This window comes from Coffea arabica, chromosome 2e, assembly GCF_036785885.1.
Source record: "Coffea arabica cultivar ET-39 chromosome 2e, Coffea Arabica ET-39 HiFi, whole genome shotgun sequence".
Taxonomy (NCBI): Eukaryota; Viridiplantae; Streptophyta; class Magnoliopsida; order Gentianales; family Rubiaceae; genus Coffea; species Coffea arabica.
Window position 1 is genome coordinate 75093517 of NC_092313.1, and position 22702 is coordinate 75116218.

General features: G+C 36.4%; 2 protein-coding genes and 1 long non-coding RNA gene across 5 annotated transcripts; 1 reads left to right on the forward strand and 2 right to left on the reverse strand.

Moving 5' to 3' along the window:
• Positions 1-1352: 1352 nt before the first annotated feature.
• LOC113733163 (AT-hook motif nuclear-localized protein 11-like) lies at positions 1353-7724 on the reverse strand. Of its 2 annotated transcripts, XM_027259360.2 has the most exons (6): positions 7285-7724; positions 5783-6558; positions 3886-3953; positions 3557-3688; positions 2360-2521; positions 1353-1965 (listed from the first exon to the last, which is right to left on the reverse strand). In XM_027259360.2, exons 2-6 carry the CDS (start codon positions 6195-6197, stop codon positions 1747-1749), a joined length of 996 nt encoding a protein of 331 aa, XP_027115161.1. In that variant the 5' UTR covers positions 6198-6558; positions 7285-7724; the 3' UTR covers positions 1353-1746. The 2 variants fall into 2 exon arrangements, with proteins under 2 accessions (XP_027115161.1, XP_027115160.1); XM_027259359.2 differs by lacking the exon at positions 7285-7724 and having other exon boundaries at positions 5783-7235.
• Positions 7725-9138: 1414 nt separating this feature from the next.
• LOC113733164 (uncharacterized) lies at positions 9139-13112 on the reverse strand. 2 transcript variants are annotated; one of them, XR_011841062.1, is made up of 4 exons: positions 12933-13112; positions 12736-12797; positions 12223-12392; positions 9139-9371 (listed from the first exon to the last, which is right to left on the reverse strand). It is a non-coding gene; the product is annotated as an uncharacterized lncRNA (long non-coding RNA). The 2 variants fall into 2 exon arrangements; XR_011841061.1 differs by lacking the exon at positions 9139-9371 and having other exon boundaries at positions 12083-12392.
• A 908-nt stretch (positions 13113-14020) lies between these two features.
• On the forward strand, positions 14021-22194 carry LOC113733165 (protein pleiotropic regulatory locus 1-like). The gene is made up of 17 exons (XM_072081139.1): positions 14021-14298; positions 14437-14457; positions 14595-14706; positions 15464-15545; positions 15706-15768; positions 16479-16563; positions 17513-17605; positions 18097-18160; positions 18336-18421; positions 18502-18603; positions 18936-19019; positions 20082-20142; positions 20227-20293; positions 20393-20470; positions 21033-21097; positions 21487-21564; positions 21656-22194. The coding sequence occupies exons 1-17, from the start codon at positions 14158-14160 to the stop codon at positions 21826-21828; spliced, it is 1455 nt and encodes a 484-aa protein (XP_071937240.1). The 5' UTR covers positions 14021-14157; the 3' UTR covers positions 21829-22194.
• Positions 22195-22702: the final 508 nt, after the last annotated feature.

Below are 22702 nucleotides of genomic sequence, written 5' to 3' on the forward strand. Positions count from 1 at the left end.
ACTGATGAAATGCTCATCGTGGCGCTTTCGTCGGGGTGGTTTAACCATGGGGAGAGAGGTGTCTCAACAAATTTGATGCTAAACTCGAAGTGATTCTTCTAAACAAATTTTGATGGCTCATAAAATAGCATCTGTTGATAGCTTAGGACCACATGGAATAATTTCGTAAAATTTCACTGGATACTAGTAAGAAAGGCGCACATGCAACGTTAGGGGAAAAAACATCGATAAGAAAAACTGCATGGAAGATTATATTGATGGAGTAGTAATTAGTCACAGATAAACGGGTTACTGTGATATTTCTTGGTATTGGTATCTATCACTACTCGTGTTAGATGATAAACAGAAACACAAATGTAGAATGTAAAATATGGTGATATTCTTCAAGCATCATGCTCTGTGGATGTGGAACCAACGAGTCGACAGTGCCAATACCGGAGTGAGTGCTGTATGAACGCAACTTGCCATCACAATTCAATGCCCCTCCGCCGTCACCACCATTTCCAAAACCATTTAGAGTCAATATTGCCTTCGTACGTACGCCGTGAAACTCTAGGTGAAGAGTCGAATATGGCGAACATTTGACCTTGTGTGCAGCATTCGGAGTTGTTATCTATCCGTGTTGCATTGGCCTGGTGGAGGCTTTTGGCCCAGTAATTTTCTACTGGGTTCGCAGGACTGAGCTTTGGTACTGCTTGAAAGGAATGCGAGAAGAAGAAGAAGAAAGAAAATAACCAGACAAGTGGAAGGGATCGATGCTTGATCCAAATTGTTTCCTCATTTTTCTTTCTTTCATTTTCCTCATTGTGAGGCATACTTTGATGTGAAGCGACTAAACCTGGTGCAAAAAGTATATATAGGGGTATGGTGACTTGTAATTAGATAGTGAGATGTTGACTTGGGTATTGGAATGGAATCTGTTACACTCCCTATTAGTACATACATGTTTTTGGTGAATTTGAATGATGAGCAAAAGATTCAAGTACAATTAACAAAGAAAGTTACACACATGTATAAAACTTTTTGCTCAAAACTTGTGTATGAATTCAGATCTTAACATATTTAGATCCTTTGACAACCAAAAATTGAATCTCTGAATTAATTAAGTGTCATTGAATTTCTCAAGCAAAACTTGCTTCCAAAATTAAGTGATATGCCATTCACTTATTATTGAATATAAAATGCACTCAAATGTATTAGATTTAATTCTTAACAACTCAATAATTTAATGAATTCGGTTTAAAACTTCAGACTTCAGTTTTATCAAACACGCTCTGAGACTTATTTGTAACTAGTTTGAAGGTTTATACTCAGTTCAATAAAACTTTCACTAAAAGATCACAAGTTACATATTGCAACCCTGGTCAAGGGTTCACTGGAATTCCCTTTCTTGGGTAGATATGCATCCCACAATGGCCACAGAGCCTAAAAAAATTGATCCTTCTCTTTCAGCTTCTATACTCGTGTCAACAAAACTATCCGCAATACAGTTGAATCCAGCTTCTTCTTCAAAAGAACAAGTTTTCTCATAGTTGTTAAAGTCAGCACTTTTAAAAGAGCAGTGTAATACAAGATTTTTCACTTAAACTGCAAAAATACTACAACCATCTATGATTGGCATTGTACGAGATTTAAGGAGGAAGCTTCTCTCATCTCGTACGACTGAAGAAATTAGTTCCATGTTTACTCCATGTTCGCTTTGATTCAATATATACATTGCTCGCCTACCTACCAGTCCGGAAACTGTTATCCATGCATCAAATCAATGTCACCATGAGCCATTTGCACAGAACCAGGCCATGTGCCCATTGAAGATGTTGAAGTCAGATTCTGGCTTGGTGGAAAGCTTGTAATGGTTACAGAATTATCAACTGTCTGTTGGTCTAGATCTCCTGCACTTCCTAGACTTTGGCCATCCTTCTCCTTTGTCTTTGAACTGCCACAGACGAAGCTCCCGACTATTACCTGCAATACGGAGAGAACCCACAGAGCCTTAGAATATAGAATTCGATGGAGACCATAATTTGTGCCATAATAAAGAACTACAAACTTGATATATGCTCGGTATACTCCTATTGTTACCTGATCACAAAATTACAGTGCATTCAGCTAACATGAAGCTTTAATAAAGTTCTTGAAATCAACAAATGACAGAAAAGAGTATGCACAAGCAGTTCACAAGAAGTTGGGAGTCCAGAATATTACAACATTCTATATAACTATTCACTTATGCAATGATAGATGCAAATACAAGCTGAACAAGCCTCTGGATTCCTCTGATGCGTATCATAATACAAATGCAAGAGTATTAGAATGTAGAAGAAGATGTTAAAAAGTGCTACAGGATTTGATTAATTACCTGAACTGGGCTGGCTGCAATGAGGACTCCCCCAACTCCACCACCAACGACTCGACCATCGGGACTAGCAAGAGAGACACTCAAACCACCAGTACGACTATGGGAACCACTATTAGCAGAAAGAAGGTATGAGCCTGAAAGGCACAATATTTCAAATCTTCCCTACAAATGAGAGGGCAAAAAAAAAAAAAACTTAGATGTTCCATACAGAAAGGAATGTACAAAATTTGTTGGAAAAATATAGTGGAAGAATATGAAACAAAATCATTGTTGGATAACCACTGCTTACAGAGGTAAAGGCACTTTAGAGAGTGTATCAGAAATTAAATGATGGAGACATTAAGACTTTTACATATAATGTTGTCGACAATAGGAACTCTAACCACAAAGCTTTGAGCTCACGTCAGGGAAGATGAAGGAATCACCTTGACGGTTTGAGAGACCATGAAGGCGACAATGATCATTAATATATAAATATGTTTTCTGATTGTCATTAAGCTTGAACACCATAAGCAGAAACAACTAATTGCTCACATAAGCTTACATAAGAATACAGACACACACACAAATTTTGTTGGTGTGCTTTTACTGAATCGCCATCTCACCTTAAAGTTTAAGATGCTGGATGCGAGAGCAGGTAGATTTACATGGCATGGTCATGAGGAGGCTGGACACTTCTCCTTAAACCAATGCCCATGGAATATTATAATGGTTGACAACAAAAACTGTTCCTAGACTGAGGAATTTTTATGCTCAGATGCCAAATCAATTACTACCTAATCTGTTATAAGTTCAGCAACTTATTTAGTTAGAACGAGTCCTTTGCGCACAAGCACACACAAGGTGAATGCATGATAATTAAATATGCATGCCCAATACAGATTTTATAGCTTCAACTGGGTGCAAGGATGCTTAATGTGCTGGGGAATGTGAAGGACAAAAGAAGGATTAATTTGGATAATTCAGTTCGGGATCTCTTAGATACAAAAGATCGATTTTCAGAGCATAACTTCATATGTGAAGGATGTTACCCACTTCTGGGTGACTAATCTGAATTATATGCGATTTACTAGCTCTATGTCTGTACCTCATCTGGATGCACATAAACATGCTTAAAATTCAAGAAGCTTGTCTGTTGTTTGCATGACTATGTCCTTTTAGACAATAAGACAGAATATCAGGATTTGGAGCTCAAACCTCATATGTCACTGTGCCACCAGAAGATGATGGCTGTCGAAGAGTCACCGTGGAAATAGCACCATTTGCTGATAAGATGCATATAGCCCGTGGTCCTTGCTGTGAAAATGACATTATCTTTGTTGTGATGTCCTGCATGAATCCCATGAAACATTTCAAGACACAGAAAGATGTGTTTTAGTATATCTTCCAAGAAAATCAAACTGCGCTTCATCATTTTAAAATAGAAGCCAAATTGAACATGAAGATCAACGAAGTTAATACATTTAGTATACACCAAATCTCATTCTATGATGCCAAGACTAAGAAGTTTATGGAGTGGTGCATACTTCTCCTACAGAAATGGTAATGACATGTGGAGTAAAACCAAACCCAGCTGAATTCGACAGCCATCCACCTAGCAAAAGCAGTTGTAAATCAAAACATTAGTTGAATTGAAAAATTAATGAGGGAAAGGAAATGGAACACCATAGTCTAACGGAGAGAGAATGCTTTGGCTTCTAAAGATTTCAAAGTATCCAACTTCACATAGACTTGTCAGTTCAGGAAAATACTATCTAAACGAAGAGGAATAATATTGCTTCCACGTTGATTGGGCAATAAAGAGCATCAATACTATCAAATAAAATCTGAGAACAAATTAAACGTTAGGAGATATAGTTAGATATACAAATGCAAACTTAAACACAGTTCAGCATATCAGAGATATGTGAAGGTTTTCGTCTCCAGATACATGTGTTGTAAGTTAGCCTAATCCAAAAGCCTTAGAATATGCTATTGGAGGTGATGAACAGCAAAACTAACGCTGCCACTTGAGAAATCAATACTATGCTGACAAAAAGCATGATAAACAATAGAAAGAAGGAGACACAATTAGCAATAGTTTTTGGGGGAAAGAAGCTGAGTTACAAGCTAGGGTATCCATAAAGGTCTGTAAGGTTTCCGTTTCCTAAAATATTCTTCACCAAGTTATTCTTGTCCAGGATTTTGTACCCAATCCAATAGGACTAAATTCATAAGCAAATAATGTCTTCAGCCAACTAAATCTTCATGTGACCATGATAACGGTCAATCACTGTTTATCGAAATTTAGCCTTCTAAAACTAGGATTTAATATTTTGTCTGGGTTTCAGGAATTCTGCTCATATGATGTGTAATATAGGTAAGAGCAGCAGCAAGCACAGGTAGCATATTGTTTAAGCAACTAAAATTTAAATGATATTGTTTTGGGGGATCTGGATTTACTGAACTATCATCTCATTTTCTTGCACAAGTATCACAAAAGCAATCAGAAGGATAAGCATGTATTATCATTTACGGCTGTTGATCTTGCTCAAAACACCAAAATGCTCTTGTTCATGCTGCAAGATTCAGATTCTCTGGTATCAATAAAAGAAACAAAACTCCATATCCTCCAAAGACCATTCACTGGGAAATTCTGGGCACTAAAATCAAGCTCCCTGAGCATCAAATGTTTGATGCCTCTGAACAACTGAAAAGACACAACAAGTGCAATCCCTAATGTTGCCCAGATGTGGAGAGAGTGTGTGCTAAATTGTATATTAACCATAAGTCATCAACCCATTTAAAAAAATACATAGAGTTTCAGGGCTATATGATCATGATCTCTAGTTACAATCACATCTTCCAGTTCCTTAAATAGTCAAACTCTCTAACTGGAAACAGGTAAATCACTAATAGTCAATGCCAACCAAATACTTTGCAAAATTTATGTTGGAACCATCAAAAGTTTACATCCTCATGACTGGGAGTTTCTAAAATTCCCCTGGTAATACAATAATGAATGGATAACTGCCTTAAAAACAAGTTCTTGGCAACATAAGAAAGATTATCTATTTTCACTGTAAATGAAGGACATTTTTTGGAAATTATTTGTTATAGGTCCATGGCAAATATGATAGCTTATATTATTTCCACATCTTTTTCATGATTTGTGTTCACTGGACACCTGTTCAAATAAGTCCAGTATGCCATATCCTGGTCTCATTTGTAAACCTCGACTTCTATTCTCGCGTTACATCTCCAAATACTAGTTATCAGGTACCAAAAAATTAAATATCACCCAAACTGGCCAATGACACATCCTGACATTGTATTAAAGCAGAAATTTGGGAGCCAGCGTTCATAGTTAGATTGCCAGGCAATACAGAAGATACCATATCAGTAGTTCTAATGCAGTGAAGCTGAAAACCCAAAAATTATTACCAATAGAAGCTAGTTGCTGTTTCCGACCACTCCCTGGAGGTCTTCCTCGACCCCTCTTTTGAGTAGGTGTTGTAGTTGGTGGAGGAGTTGATGAAGTGGGATTCAATGCCAACGAAACCTTACCATCGGGTCCATACTTCCGAGGCCTTCCCCTTTTTCTACGTACAGGCTCACCCTGTGGCACAGCAGAAGGTGCCCCTACACTGACTCCCCGACCTGACATTGTTGAAGAAGGATCAACAGGTAATGTTGATCCAATTGAACTTCCTCCAGTATTTGGTTGAAATGATGCACTCGCCCCTGTTAATGGATATATAGTTGGTGATCCCTGTAATCCACTGCCAGAAGCAGTCACACCTCTCTGCATATAATATGGAGTCGACCCAGAAAACGTCATTGCATCCCTTCTATCCATGGGGACTTCCTGTTGTTCGCTTCTACTTCCAATCAAACACTCAAATATCCAATTCACGGAGTCAACCTAGTTTTTCAAAAGAACTTGAAACTTCTTCTCCTCTACTAAGTATCTTGTTTTTAAAAAGCCTATGCTTGATCACTCTGCCTATGTAATGCTCTTGAATCAAAACTCTTCCACCGGTACTCAAAGAGAAAACGGAGGAGGTTTTAGTAATGGAATCAAGAAACAGCGCAAAATGTTGAACATCATTCTGCTCTTTGAAACTCACATTTTCAGGCACATATGATCACCAAAATGCAGCAGTAGAGAATCACAACACAAGTGGGAGGCCGGGAGCCCCATTATATCGACAAATTGCCTAATTCAGACAAAGCATTTAACATTCCAAATCAATTACAATCGTGTCAAGAGACAAACTCGAATACAAATCCGACATAATAACATATAGCCTCAAGTAGAAAGGACTTCGAAAGCAAAAGGAAGAGAGAATTCAGTACTCTTTCTTGCCGGATACAAGAATGAACATAATGAACAAAGATCAATTGATTGACTAAAAAGGACACAGAATTGAAGAAGAATAAGTCAAGTTCAAAATTCAAGATGCAATTCTAGTTCTTTAGAAATAACGAAGGGCAATAACTAAGGATATTTTACAGCTCACCAAACCAAGATAGACAAGGAGAGGCTTCGGTTCAAAGACAAAAGAAAATGGATAAAGACTGAACTAGTTACTGGTCTGGTCCACTAACTCCACTTCCTACCAACCCATATTTAACGGAGCCTTAAAACACAAAGTAGCCCTTCAAAGCAAAACCAATAAACAAGGAAAACCAACGGCATTGCATATAAAACAAGAAAAACAAAAAAAAAAATCTCCAGTCAATCATGTGAGCTCAGTTTCAAGAAAAGAGAATGAGCAAGTCAAAGATAGCAGCTCTGGTTGAAAATTTTCAGTTGATTTTCGAGGCTAAGATGAAAAGGGACTGATGAGAAAAGGGTTCTTGCAATAATTACAAATAAAAACATTAAGGTTAAGACTTAACAGAAGCAAATGGACGGATGCAGCCCGGTGTAATGGACTTACTGTTGTAAATCTAGTTGCATAGAAGTAGAAGTACACGAGTCTTTATCTGAAATGTCTTTGCATGAAGTGAAGTGAGAAAAGCAATGGGGCAGAGAGCTTTCGCTGTGTTTGCAGAAAAAAGTGTGTTTATATCTACGGTGCTGAGTATATATCTCTTCCCTCCCTGCGTCGTGTCACTGTGTACTATGTGTACCTTGCGTGACGATTGATGAGTTCTGCTTCACTGTGCTTACTATTACTACAGTCCACCTTGTTGCAAATTCCAAATTGAACGGAAACTGCTGCGAGGGGCCAGAATCAAACAAAACTAAAGACGCCCAAATATAAAAAGAGGGAATGATTTCCGAGCAGATAATCTATTGATGATGTTTATTGCGTTGACAATGAAATTGCCAATGTACAGGGCAGGCGACTCATGCACAAATAGAGGTGTCGATCAAACAAATAGGGGATATACGCTTCAAAAGAATAGAGAATAATTAATAGTACTACTAGCCACCAGTAGTAGTATTTTCTGAACTTGTACTTGACTCCAAAAAGGCTTCCAGGCTACAGTCCTAATTTGGCTTGACCCACCCTATAATTAATGCATAATCACGTATACTATATACTTTATTAGATATTTACATATGACTAAGTAGTTTCATTTTTTTTTTATTTTGAAAGATATAGTTACGTATAAATTATTAATTGGTTTAATCACATATTGTCCCATTGTAATTAGGGATGAGTAGCAAATCATTCCCCGTATCACGAAACCTACAAATGAAAGTCATATATATATATATATATATATATGAGCAAGAAGAGAGATAATTATGCCCTTATTATAGGAAACTTGTCTCATAACCCCTTTTTATTTTCTTTTTCTTCTTCGCTTATTTATTATATTTAAATTTTTTTCTCCTCCATTTGTGTTATTATTAAACATTTAGTGTTAATTTTTATTTAAAAAGTTTAGTTATCCTATTGCACATTTATTAAAGAAATTTTACTAACAGTTTCTCATTAATTATCAAAATTAGATATTACATATTTAGTAAAAATATTTCAATTTAGCTGGAGATATGGTAAAAAATATTTTACATAATTTCTATTTTTTATTAAAAATTGATGCACGATAATACCAGTAGTTAACCGTTAATGCATGACAAGTAATTATTAATATCAATAGAAAATACCTAATTTTATTAATATATTCTATTTAACTTCTTGTGATAACTAGTGATGACCAAATACTTTTAGTAGGAAGGTTACTCTGTGTATTTAATCATAAATGGAAATTCTTTATTGCTATCAGAATTAGGAATAAATGATAAGGGGAAGAGATGTAAACATAATAAAGAAATGGATAAGAGGAAATAATAAAAAAAAAGGTTATTAGATAGTATCCTAATAGTGAAGGCATTATTGCCTTTTTACTATGCATATACAGATGGCTTTAACTATGAAGGGGGGCACTTTATAGATTTTAAGAATACAGGAGGTAATTTGTGGATGAACTGTAATTACAAGGGATAATTTGTAATTGAGCTTTATTAATTTTGTAAATTATAATGCATAGTCATGGATTATATACACTACCATATATTTATACATATAATTATCTGAAGCCGGATTTTAATTGGATCGAGTCTAATAAAACTCAAACTCAATCCAAAAATAATTCAAGTTGTATATCTAGACTCAAATTCTGCTCATCCCAGTAAAACGTTGAACTTAACTTCGATTATTTCATGTCGTCGAATCGACCCAACTCAGAATCGCCAATTCCCATTGACAGTCCTAAACTCAAAATCCAATAATTTTTTGATTAATAAAACACAAAAAAAGGAAAAAGATGAGAAATCGAAGGAGAGAAAAAAAAAAGTAAATTTTGATTTAGACAAAAGAGTATACACATCGCAGTCGGATATTTTACATAACTATTGCATTTTTTTTCTCCAAGTTAATTTTCACACGAGTAAACAAAGTCAAGTTTAACAAAATTCCCCGCCGTTACTGCATTCTTCCTTCGGAAAAGCTCCTCCACCCTCCACTCTGGCCCGCCATCTTTCTCCCGAAACCCCATGCGGTGCTCATCCGGACTGCAAGAGGAGAACGAGGTATTATTATTACTATTATTTATGAGCTGATGGCGCCAGTCTTGCAAGCAAAACTGAAACAGGAAACCCATCTTCCAGAGACCTGCCTAATTTCGAAAGAAAGCGACTTCAAAGTCCCTTTCAAAGAAACCCTTTTCGCCAATTTTGGAATACAAATCCAATTATCAATATATTATATATATACATATATAGACGTATATATTTTTTTTAAAAAAAAAAAAATTTGCCAGAAAGTATAGCATATATTATATGCCCTGAAATCCAAAAATTTTGGACTTGTTTTCCATGTTGAACACCATTCAACGTTTAACAATTTAGTCTGAGAAATAAAAGATGATCGAAAGGTTGTCAACAAGAATATCAATCCACAAGATTTAATGTATCATTTGAAGATGGATAAACCCAATCACACATTGAAGCTCTGGAGAACTTTAAACAGTTCCTTACAAAAAATTCCACAAGATTTGAGGTTATCATGGTCGGAAGAACGCAGGGGAGTTCAGATTCGAACTTTCAATAGATTCCGGTTGGGAGAGGAGGATGCCAATTTTTTAATTGCCATACTCCCCCCCCCCCCCAACAAAAACAAAAACAAAAAAAAAATTGCATGAATATATTTTCCGATTACCTGTGTATCTCATATACATCAAATTACCACTGTACATTCTCAACAAAAACTCCAGAAAACAGCAACCCAAACAGGCACTCGAACCAAGCAAAACTAATGAAAAAGGTAAAACAATGCAAGGCACAAAATTATACATGAACAGATTGACGGGAAATGCCATTAATCAGCATCACTGGTTGGGGCCACTGTTTGGCGTGATAATTTTCGTGAGCTCCACACGCTTTAGTAAATGTTGTTGGAGAACAAAAACGAAATTGCAGCATCAATCAGTCAAGAAATGTCTCTTTCCTCTTCGGTGCTGACTGACTGGAAATCCGCCCAATTACTACAATATTCTCTATTGGATATTAGAACTACAGGACGATACTCTACCCCCTTCACTTTCATGGGATGATATTTTCTTTTCTTCTATAGATAAAATCAACCATGTCATCAGCTGTATGTAGGGTAGAGTCCTTAATTTGACAAAATCAATAAGCCTGCATCATTATCATCTTTCCAACTTCTTTTTGGTACCACAAACACAATTTATCATCATCCATGTTAGATATAGACTTGTTTTAACACACTCCTCCAATTATGAAGACTAGTTCTAAATAACTTCCTCATGCTATAACCCATGAAGAAGTGATTTGTGATTGGCAAAAGATCTATGAGGAATCAACCACAGGAAGCGTAGATTGTGGAACGGGGGTCCACACCACTTGCTGGCAAGATCTCGCAAAGACTCTCCACTGCAAGCGAATAGCCAGACCTAGTACAAGTTCTACCATCTCCATGCCCCCTCCAATTTGTCAGGCTCCCTTCTCTCTCTCTCTCTCCCCCCCCCCCCCCCCGCCCCCCGACACAACCAAAGAAAAAAAAAACCCCCTCTTCTGCCAGTTGACCCCAATCCCGCGAACCTGTTTGATCCTGATTATGCCAGATTCTTTAGAATGCAAAAGCCAAACAGACATGCAAGAAGCAGAATTCAGGTCATTCCTAATTACAACATGAGAACCTGGAAGACCTGCTATCACGCCTACTGCAAAAGGGAAAAAAAAAAAGGAAGAAGAAGCTGAACAAGCATTTTTACACCTGCTGCTAATCTTTGTATCCACCATATTAATAATAGACAGATCAATCAGATTGCCAACTTTAATATACATGCTAATCTTTGATGAATTAGCAAATGCAGAATCTTGAAACAGGAAAAGAAATCTTTAGATCTCCACCATAGAACAGATCATTCTAACTCAATCTGAATCTGATCATGTGTTTAGGAAATATGTTTACAATCATGAAAGAAAGAAGCCCTCATATCATATCAATGCAGTTATACTAGCTAATTCAGAATCTCCAAAATTCAACAGTCCTAAGTTCTAGTTCGTATGGCATGACAACATTACCTCCACTAGAATCACCAAACACCAGGCATGAGCTCAGAGAAGGGTACAATCAGATCAATTTCTTTGCTATTTCGAGTTCTCATTCAAACTTGCCCCAGACCTAACCATCTCTCATTCACTCCAAACATCCTAAAAGTAAGTTCAATTCAAACAATTTACTGCATCACATGCTTACACATAGCATGCAGAGACTCATGGTACCAGATCAAGAGTAAAGATCTACGTCAGCAGAGCTTTTATACCAGCAATTAGGAAAGTTATGAATCTCTCACATCAAATCTCGGCTAGAGAATCCAACGATGAGGCAGATTGAGCACGAATTTATCTACAACAAACTTAACCAACCATCTGGCCAGATAAAGCATACTCCAACATTGGCATCAGAGGTATAAGTTGGATATATAACTATTAAAAGATTCTAAAAGACCAGAACTTTTTCCGACTGTTGACTTCTCAGAAACAAGTATTCGGTCATTCATCACACCAACTTTCCATCACCATTTCATCAACCAACAGAGTCTGAGCTTTGTATAATCCATGACAAACAGCAAATTGAGCAAGCATCTTTCATAAACTGATTGTACAATTAAAATATAAGAGACGTTGTAAACATGTACATAGAAACACATCCACATAAGACACACATAATGAGCATACAATGAAAATAGCAATGTAACTGAACTTAACAAAGGAAAGGAATTTTGTATAGCGAAACTTAATCACAGAACAAAATCATCAAGGTCCCTCAGGCTGGGTTACAACTAGGGAAATCAAACCCAAAAAAAAATAATAATAATAAAGAGTTGAGACATAGTACCCAGCTCATTGGTAACTGATACACTCTGGAATATTCCACTAAACAACTCATTTATCCACCTCCATTGCTTGAGCGGCTTTAGCTTTTGCCAATGGTGTCAATTTTGTTTTCACCTTCTTTTTGCCAACTTGAAATCCACTGCCTCCCTTCTTTTTGTTGCTACCATCCACCTAATCACATAATCAACGAACGTCAATCTTCCAGGCCTCAGAAGACGCTATAATCAACAGTCACCACTGCTCACGTTAGCCCTTTAACTTCGATAATCCAGATCCTTTTTAATCCAACACGCATGATTATTTGTCAATTTACTAACTTCCTAAGCTCATTCAAACAAAGCAGTCAAACAATTGCTGGAAGCACACAATTCTAAATGGCCTAGGTTGCAATGAGCAGAGTCGAGCTAGCTGTAATGGGCTTGTGATAATCATTTGGACTTAAAGAAATAATGAATAGAAATAATCAACAATTTGAAAAACAAAGGCGGGATTATACAAAGAAAATGATAATTACTTTCATCTTGTTTTTCTTGGCTTGGAGCTTCTTCACCTTCTTTTCTTTCTCCGCTTTTTCTCCTTTTTTCCAGAAAAATTACGGAAAGAATTACAATCAGACGCTTGTAGATGAAAATAAAATTTCAGAACAAAACAACACAAGGAGACAATACTTAAATTTAATAATCATGAAGAAAAATAGATAAAGAATCTGACTTTGGAGGTCGAATTCGTGCTGCCTTCTTCTAAGACCTAAATTGTTCTTCTTCGACATTATTAATGTACTATGCAAAAACAAACAGCTGATCAATTTTATCTGGCGGTGGCGGTGACTGCTGAGAGGCCTAAACCCTAAACCCTGACACTCAATCTCGTTTCTTTGTTCGAAAGTCACTGTTATTTAATATAAGTAATAATAATGAGCTTCTTGAAGAGGCTAATTACAAATACAACCCTCAAATATATTTGTAATGTTACTTGTACCCCAATGATTTGCATCTTACTAAATTAGGAGCTAGAAAACATAAATCACCACGAGATATATGATCATCATATTTTGGAATGCAATGCTTGCATATTTTATGAATGCCTCAAATTTGCATTCATATTTTTAACCTAAAAATATATAGTATGAATTTAAACCTTTTGCTTGTACCTACAGTGTAAAATTTTTTTTAATACAAACTATTTTGATGCATGACAGATTTGCTGAAAAAAAAAGGGAAGGAAAAAAAGAGAATTTAAATATAAATAAAAAGAATCTAAACCTACTCATATGAAAAAAAAATCGTTCTAAAAATACTTACAGAATTAAATCAAATGTAATATTCACATGATATCTCTTTACAACAAAAAAGATAATTTTGAATCAAAGAGAAAAATAAGTATTAGATCTTACAACTTAAGAGGTTGTGTCAAGTTTTGTTATGTAATATGGCATATGCAAGACAATTTTGATGAAGAGTGCTAATGAACTAGAAATATTATAAAAGCTATTGGGTTATTACTTATGTTTGAAGGTTAACTTTTAGGAGTTTTTGAAAGTGGTTTAACAAAAATAACGCTTTATCATATTTTTAATTTTAAAATGTGATGTACGTGTAATAAAATACACAATAAAAGAATACTCGGAAATTTGTCTAATTTTTTCCTCTAAAAAGAAATACAAAACAAACAAACAAACAAGTTTCCCCTCTTGAATTAGACAGTTCTAATGAAATCGTGGCATTCCAGAACACGCTTTCGTGACGCCCTTTTTTTTTAAAAAAAAAAAATTCTCGGCTATGGGTTTTAACTTCTTTAAAGTAGTCTTCTTCTTTTCGTCAAATCCCGGTTGTCACCCAAACCAAATAGCAGGACCTCTCCGGCGGTGCGCCACCTCATCCGTTGTCACCTCGCCCCGCCGCACCGGGAGCAACTAGCGAGAAGTGAAAAAGTGTAGATGCCGGGTTCGACAATGGACTCGGAGCTTCCAGTTGAACCACAATCTTTAAAGAAGCTAACCTTCAAGTCCGTAAAACGAGCTCTTGATCTTTTCTCCCCTCTTCACGGCCACTTCCCTCCTCCCGATCCCGAGAGGCAAGTTTCTTAACCGCCCCTAATCTGTTTATTTGTTGGTTTTCAAGTTTAGGGAAATTCTGCAAAGATTCTTTAATTGTTTCATATTTAACTGTATAAAGTATTGATGCTTAATTGTGTTTCTTTTTTCAATTTCAGCAAGAAGATTCGAGTTAGTCACAAGGTGAGTGATTTTGTATTTATTCGTTGAATTTTTGTGAGTTTCACGCTACAATGTGATGTGGGTTGGGTGAATTAGAGGAATTTTAAGGTCAAGATTGATATGTGTGGTTTGATAGTTGATTGTTTGTGACGTTTAAGCTAAATGTTGAGTACGCGGGTGTTGAAGAAATCAGTGCTCAGTCTCAGCCTAATGCCAAATCAGCTGCCCAAGATCAACCTTCTGCTCCTTCCAATGCCCTTGCTCTGCCAGGTATTGAGAATTCTTTTGTTGGAAGAGCCATCTGCAGTCCTGTTTAGCATAAGTATTAAAGTGTTAGATTTTTGCATATGCTTGGCATAGATTATTAAGTATTTAGATGCTTTTCTTATTTTTGGTGCAGCTATGGGGAAAGTTAATCTTTCAATTAGTCCTGTATTGAAAGACCTTCTAGATCTTTTTTCCAGAATGTCTTGATTAGGGTTAACCTACTATTTTGGGTGCAAAAAAGGGAGTCAAGAATGGATTTTTATTTGATAGTGGTTGTTTGTCTTGCTAATGGGTGGTCCTGTTAGAAAGTAGCTCAGGTTATAATCATGTTCTGGACTTATCAATATCTTGTGGTCATAAATATCTCAAACCAAAACAAAACCATGCAATGCATGCAAATATTTACAAGAATCTATATTTTGTATCCAATTAAATAGATGTTCTTGAAAGTGTCTCATCTTAGGTAACAATCCAAAGAAAAGGATAGAAGTATACAATGACTCCCAGATTGGTTCAGATTTAGTTTGGTTTAGGCCTTGAATTTTCCTCATTAACTTATTTGACTACTTTTCTAAACGTGCGTGACTACAATAAATTAGAATACTCACTGCAACCAGAACAGCTTCTCCTTTTGGCTCTGCTTTTCTTGGGTTCCTTTCCTGGGTAGACAAAACTTCTTTCCTGCATTCTTGTTTTTGGGTTGGGGGAGGATATTTGTCCTTTAAATTTCACTGACTTGAACTTGGCTTTCTCTTGGAAGGTCCAGAAAGCATAAGAGATCAACCAGAGGGTGGAGGCCAAAATGAGCTAGTTATTGGTCCTTCTGGGCAACCAAAGGGCGGGTGTGTATACTTTCCCATGTCTGCTTGATTCTCTGATTTAAAAAATGCTAGCTCATGCTTTGCCTCTTCTTTTGACTTACTTTTCAATGTTGGAGGTTCCAATATATGATAGCAAAACTTAGGCCAACATACAATCACTTCACAATCCTTTTGCTTGCAGAACTGAAGTTGCCTTCTCAGGAAAAAGTTCTGCACTTGTTGCTTCTCATGTTTCATCTGAAAGGTTTGGATCTTCTCCTATGGTTAGTAATTGTTGTAAGCACATTAAGTTTTTTTTTTTTTTTTTTTTTTAAATTTGGATTCACTGGTATTAGTACTAATTGCTAGGACACAAAATGCTAGGACACAGTGCCATGCTATTTAGATGAACAAATGACTTGTTTTCATTTTGGCTTATGGTTTTGGGCCTGGGGAAATATTTCAAACGTTAGTCTTGTGAATTTACAACAATTATGTGTTGCAATGTGCCTTTTTTGGATTAAAAAAATATTTCTTAATGACAGAGTGTTGACATTTCTCTTCCAGAATGTGTTAAAATCTACATGTTCACTTTATCTTCATCTTCCTTGAATAGGAAAGAAAAATAAAAAGAGGAAACATAATTTGTAATGAGAACAATTAACTACACTGTTTGGAATAGCTTTTACGAGTCATTGCTGAAGCAAATCGTGCTCACTTGGTTTTGAAGGGAACCAAAGATGTTGATTAGTCCAGCTTTTGGTTCCTTAGGATGGTGATAACATACATCACTAGGATGGGGGTAATTAAGATGACCGATATATTTGTATATTGATATATGCATTAGTGATAGGTAACACCAATGTCGGCTGAATGTGAGACCATGGTTTATCTTATCATACTTGGCACTTTGAAACTGATGAAGATCGTGCAAATATGCATGTTGTTAAACTTATTCCCTGTCTGAATTTCCAGGAATCTTTCTACTGCTGCCATTATGGAAAGGATTCCAAGCAAGTGGCCGCGTCCTATTTGGCATCCCCCATGGAAGAATTACAGGGTAAGTTAGTTATACTCTTCTGCTTGGTGCACTGTGTGGATAGCTGTATTGGTTTTGCTGTTGATTCCTTTATGGAATAGCTAGTCTCTTTGACTCCAGCCACCATCTGCTTTCCTTGTCCTGGTTATCCTTGAATGGGCAGTATAAGTCTTGTTGACTGGCATTCTGTTTAGGTGTTGTTAATAATTAATCATGTTATGAGCTTCACTTTTAAGTGGGAGATCAACATTCAAGCATCATGTCTCTCTAAGGGCCCTCTCTTGCCTTTTTCCGTCATTTTGCATGGTTTATTTGTATTTCAGTTGTGGAGAAAGATTGTGCATAGAGTAATTTTGTTTAGTTTATGGTATGTAGCATTTCAGTTACTGGTATATGGTGCCTTGTGGTACCAGTAAAGATGGTTATAGAAGAATTTTGTTGTGACGTAATGGAGATTTGTCTACCCTTTGAGCCTTTTGTCCTTTAATCTTTCACAGACGAAAATCAACCTCGTGTTCCCAATTTAAGTTTTATTCTATCAGTTGACTGAAGGCCAGGTTAGCAACAATTTTTTAAATGACTGAGATATCAACCAAGTTTCGTTACCAAAGAAAACAGGATCTGCAATTTAGCTACCCATGATATATTCATATGACTTTGAACTTAGTTATCTCCTTTAACAGAACAAAGACCATTAATGTACTTGTCTAGATGATTTGCTAATTCTACTCTGGTGTGGGCATATGATGTTTTTGTGTCTGGAGAATAGGAAGCAATCCATTTACAAAAATAAAGCATGTGGATACCTTCCCTTGCTTGGTCTGATAGTAAAGAAAACAAGGATACATATTGAGGTCTGGGGACTTGATTTTTCATTTTGTTTCTGAGATATGTCTTACAGCTTGAATTATTACTGATGCTGCAGCAAAGTGATTGTATCAACTATTGCTCTGACATGCTGAGTTTGCAGGTCATCAGTGGTCATTTGGGATGGGTACGATCCATTGCAGTTGATCCAAGTAATACTTGGTTTTGTACGGGATCTGCAGATCGGACAATCAAGGTTATGAATTCATCTTGAGAAGTTTGTCTTTTGAAGGAAATTTGTTAGTCAGTGTAAGGAAGAGAGATAAGATTTCTATAGCAAAAATTCAAGGTTGTTATCACAGGTCGCCGTTTATTTAAATAATGTTTCACAGTTCCTGGGTATCTGGGCTCTGATAACTTAAACAACTGATGTTTGTTTAACATATGTCTTTGAAGTTTGTAGCTTTTGTACCAAACATTTCGCTGTTTCAAGAATGTATTGAACTGCTGAATTCTTTGTGATGAACTTAATTTGTAAAATTTCCAAGCCACTCTAATTGAGGAAACAAAAGTTGTCTTAACTTTTGACAATGTTGCTTCAAGATGTTTAATATTTTAACATAACACCTTTGTTCTTAAAGAAAATAATAACAATTGAAGATATCAACTTTTTCTTTGATATTAAATATGCTTGTGCATCTATTGCTGAGGCTTGCTTCCTTTTCTTTGTTATTTTTATTTTGTAAGATATGGGATTTAGCGAGTGGAAGGCTGAAGCTCACACTAACAGGTCACATTGAACAAATAAGAGGTTTGTTTCTTAGCAGATATGTTGCTTTCAGGCAGTTACGTTCCTGCTGAAAATTATTGTTTACTAACTTGTAACATACTGTACAAAGACAGGAATTTTCGGACCACAAAATTGGAAATAAAGTTGATGGTTAGTTGCAGAGTGCAGAAATATGATATTTAATTTTTCCTTGCAGGCCTTGCTATTAGTAACAGGCACACGTACATGTTCTCTGCTGGGGATGACAAACAAGTAAAATGCTGGGACCTTGAACAAAACAAGGTTCGTAAGGGAGTAAATAACACTATCTAGCGTGGAGAACTTGTTAAGCATGCTCTAATAATTCTTTTTGGGCTTTCCAGGTTATTCGATCTTATCATGGTCATCTAAGTGGAGTTTATTGCTTGGCTCTTCATCCAACACTTGACATCTTTATGACAGGAGGTCGTGACTCTGTGTGTCGGGTATGAAGTCCGTTTAGAGATTCCTAGTTTAACAAGTTATATGCAGATTGCTTAGTGGTCCTGATAATGACATTGGTCAATTATTAATCTGGAAATTGTACTTTATGGTATATTCTTTTAAAGTTTTTTTTAATCATATTCGTTTTTAGATTGTCAATGTGAATGAAGCCCGCACCTGACTTAACCCCCCTAGGCCTCTAGACATGACATTTTAAATTTTTTGCAGCTGTTAAGAGTTAAGACTGCTTCGTAAAAGTGCATGTGGATTTTCTTTTGGCTGGATGTTATGCAAATTTAATCATTTTGTATTGTTGATTCAACAATATTTTCAGGTTTGGGATGTTCGCACTAAGGCGCACATTTATGCACTTTCCGGACATGATAATACTGTGTGCTCAGTTTTTACTCGATCCACAGTAAGCAATTCTAATTTATTCTGAAACTTAATTCTGGATGCATGCTTTTCAGAAAAGATCTTTTTATGGTATCTAAATGGTTGGTTAAAGTGACTGTGATATAGCTCCAAAAGAAATTCTACATAGGCACTTTTGAGGATTTGGCTCTCTGCAATAAGAACTATGTTGATAGACATTAGTCAGGAGGTTGAGAATGGAGAATACAAAATATTTGGGAGAATCTAAAAATTTTGTTGGAATCTTTATGTTGACCAAAACCAGGACATTTGATATCTTGCTAGGATTTATATCTGTTAATATATATACGTGTGGTATAAGTATTCTTTGTGGCACCTTTTTGTTATTCTCATACCATATCAGCAGTACGTGTTGGCTGCTCTATTGAGCCAAGCCACAGTATCAACAGCATTGGTAGTGGTGGGTTTTCCTCCAGATAACTTATAACTTTCTTTGAGTAGATTTTTATTTGCCTGAGTGGCGCCTAGTCTGACTGTAATCTTGTAGTATGGGTACTTATTAGTAATCAAAAGGAAGTTTTTTTGTTCAGTTCATAAGATATATTGCTTAATGCATCCATAGACCTCTGCAACTGCAATGGATTCACATGTGCATAATAAGAATAAGATGCATTTTGGTATGTACTGAGAATTTGAGAAGCAGTTGCATTCTCTTGCTGGTTGATGTGAAAGGATGACACACTTCATTGGTACAACATTACAAACTTTCCTAGTTAAAGAAATTAGAGGTGAATGTAAGAGATTGACATGAATGTTAGCTTTTGCTAGGAAATGGAGGAATTGATGCTATATAGTTAATATGGGGTAACAACTTTGTTGCTTAAGAGATTGGAAAAACTTAGAATTGACAAATTCACTCACAAAGAACTTGTATTGTACAATCCAAGTGATCAACTGGACTCAATACTGTGCCTTATTGCCTATTAAAATTGTTAACTCCAACATTTTTTTTTTTGCTTAAACTTGATGCAGATTATGTTGCTTTACCTTAACTGTGGTGATAATCTTATGCTGTCTAATCTCACCATCAGACACCTATTTTCAGGATCCACAGGTTGTTACTGGTTCTCATGACTCTACCATAAAATTTTGGGACCTTAGGAATGGTAATCCTTTTTGGAATTATATGTTCCATCATTTTGTAAATATCCAGTACTTTCCTACGGTTGCTAATCACTCGTGTTTGGTAGGCAAGACAATGGCAACTCTCACACACCATAAGAAATCTGTTCGTGCAATGGCTCTTCATCCAAAGGAGTAAGTATCCATTCCTTTTACCTGTATTGGGTATGATGGAATGATTGTCCGCATTGCATGTGCTTCATTTCTTACATAAATTAATCTTTCATGTTACAGGGAATCTTTTGCATCTGCATCTGCTGACAATATAAAGAAATTCAACCTTCCTAGAGGAGAATTTGTTCATAATATGCTGTAAGTTTTGTTGGAAGCTAGTGTACCTTGCATTTACTCTGTTCTTGTGAATTTTTCCCTGCAGTAACATTAGGAGTAATCACCTTGATTTAATATAGTTTCTATAGTGGTCCGTTACCCTTTTGAGCTATATTAATAAAATTCAAGTTGCTTTTGAGGTGTTTATTTCCTTTACATATACTGCAAATATTCATAATATTCATAATTACTCTATCAGCATCAGCTTGAAAATATTGTGGATTCTTTCAAAATAAATAAATAAATAAATAAAGTTCCTGATGCAAAATTAGACATAATGAAAGTGCAAATATGCCATTCTGCTGTTCGAGTTGATTGGACTGGAAATGGAACCAGCATACAGATCTTAATGAAATTCAGATTTAGTGAAGGTAGTTTTGCAGGTTTTGCCTGGTTGACTAAGCATCAAAGGTTGGCCAGCATTCCTACCTGTATGAAGTGTTAGGACTCTAGTTGTTATTTTATGGACCAGTGCAGAAGTTATTGATAACTCTTGCATAGTTTAATGCTTAAATGATTGAGATATTGGGTTCTTGTTGTGCAGCTCTCAGCAGAAAACCATCATCAATGCTATGGCAGTAAATGAAGAGGGTGTATTGGCTACAGCAGGTGAAGATTATCTGTAATTAAACAATTTTTCTATCCAATCCATTCACCCATGATCAGAGTTTTTGATGATCTTACTAGTGATTTTTCAAAAATATTTTTTGTATATTGGCTGCAGAAGTGGTATAATGTTGTTGGAATAAAGCTAATTTCATGTGCACCACTTATAATTAACAATTCCTTGTTGAGTTAGAGAAAGAAAAAAAAACAAAGGAGGATTATGATTTGATGTTCTTCTGGAGTTGGAAATAGAACATGAATCTGTGCTCAAGCTTCATGTGCAATCCCTTACATATTACGTGGAATTAAAGAGCAAATGATATTGTGGAAGTTTGTGGTTTCTTTCATGGAAGGATGTTCATCATGCTCATGATTTCTTTCATTTACTACAGGTGATAATGGAAGTTTGTGGTTCTGGGACTGGAGAAGTGGTCACAATTTCCAGCAAGCTCAAACTATTGTTCAGCCTGGTACTTATCTAGCAAATTTTTGTTTGCTTACTGCTCTATTTTGATTTCTTGAGAAGATGAATGGTGAAGTTTTGGCATCTATTTGTCTCAGGATCACTGGAGAGTGAGGCTGGCATTTATGCTCTGACCTATGAGATGACTGGTTCGAGGCTTATTACTTGCGAAGCAGATAAGACCATTAAGATGTGGAAAGAGGATGAAACTGCCACCCCTGAAACCTTTCCCCTTCATTTCAAGCCACCTAAAGATATTCGCCGCTTTTAGTGGAACCTTGTATCTTGTTTCAGTTGTATATGCCATGAAAATATTTGGTAACAAAATCGTCGCATTGTGTATGCAGCTGTTGGTTGCCCTTTTAGTTAAAGATGCTTTACATTTGGACACGCAATGGAGTGGCCAGAGATGTAGCTTAGCATGGGAAACATCTGCCTTGAGGCGGCTAAAAATGCCTCCCCGGGTTGGCTGCCGAAGCATGTACCTAGATTTTGATATCTATGTGCTGTACTTTATTTTATTTTATTTTGACGAGCAGAATAGGTTAGTCCTCGGCTCATTTGAAAGATAGAGTTGGGTAGATGGTGTAAATCAACAAACAGAATTTGCAAATTTTAGCTAAACAGTTTTTGCAAATTATTAGATTTCTTTACCTTTAGTTGCCCTAATCTGGCCCCTATTTGTGATTGTATCATTTTTCATTCTAACATTTGATACCTAGAAATGCTCAACAGTTATGGCTGGTGCTGTCATTTGGAACCTGAGGTTTCCATTGTTCGGGGAGGGATGCCTAACCCTCTCGCCTGTGGGTCTTATTGTCTATTTTTTTTTTTTTGCCTGACGGAGGGGGTATCCGGGCCATCAGGTAAATCGGACCCGATTAATCCTCCACCGGCCCGGGAGGAGAGGCTCCATCCCCCCGATAACCATAAGATTCGAGCCCTGACGGGATTGGACAACAGTTCCTAAAGAGGCGTGCTGTGATCAATCGAACTGCCCATGAGGAGCGCCTGTGGGTCTTATTGTATAAGGAGGCAAATTCTGTACTAAACTGCCCATGAGGAGCGCCTGTGGGTCTTATTGTATAAGGAGGCAAATTCTGTACTAAACTGTTCAACGCTACCTCTTACAAGTTGGGAAATCC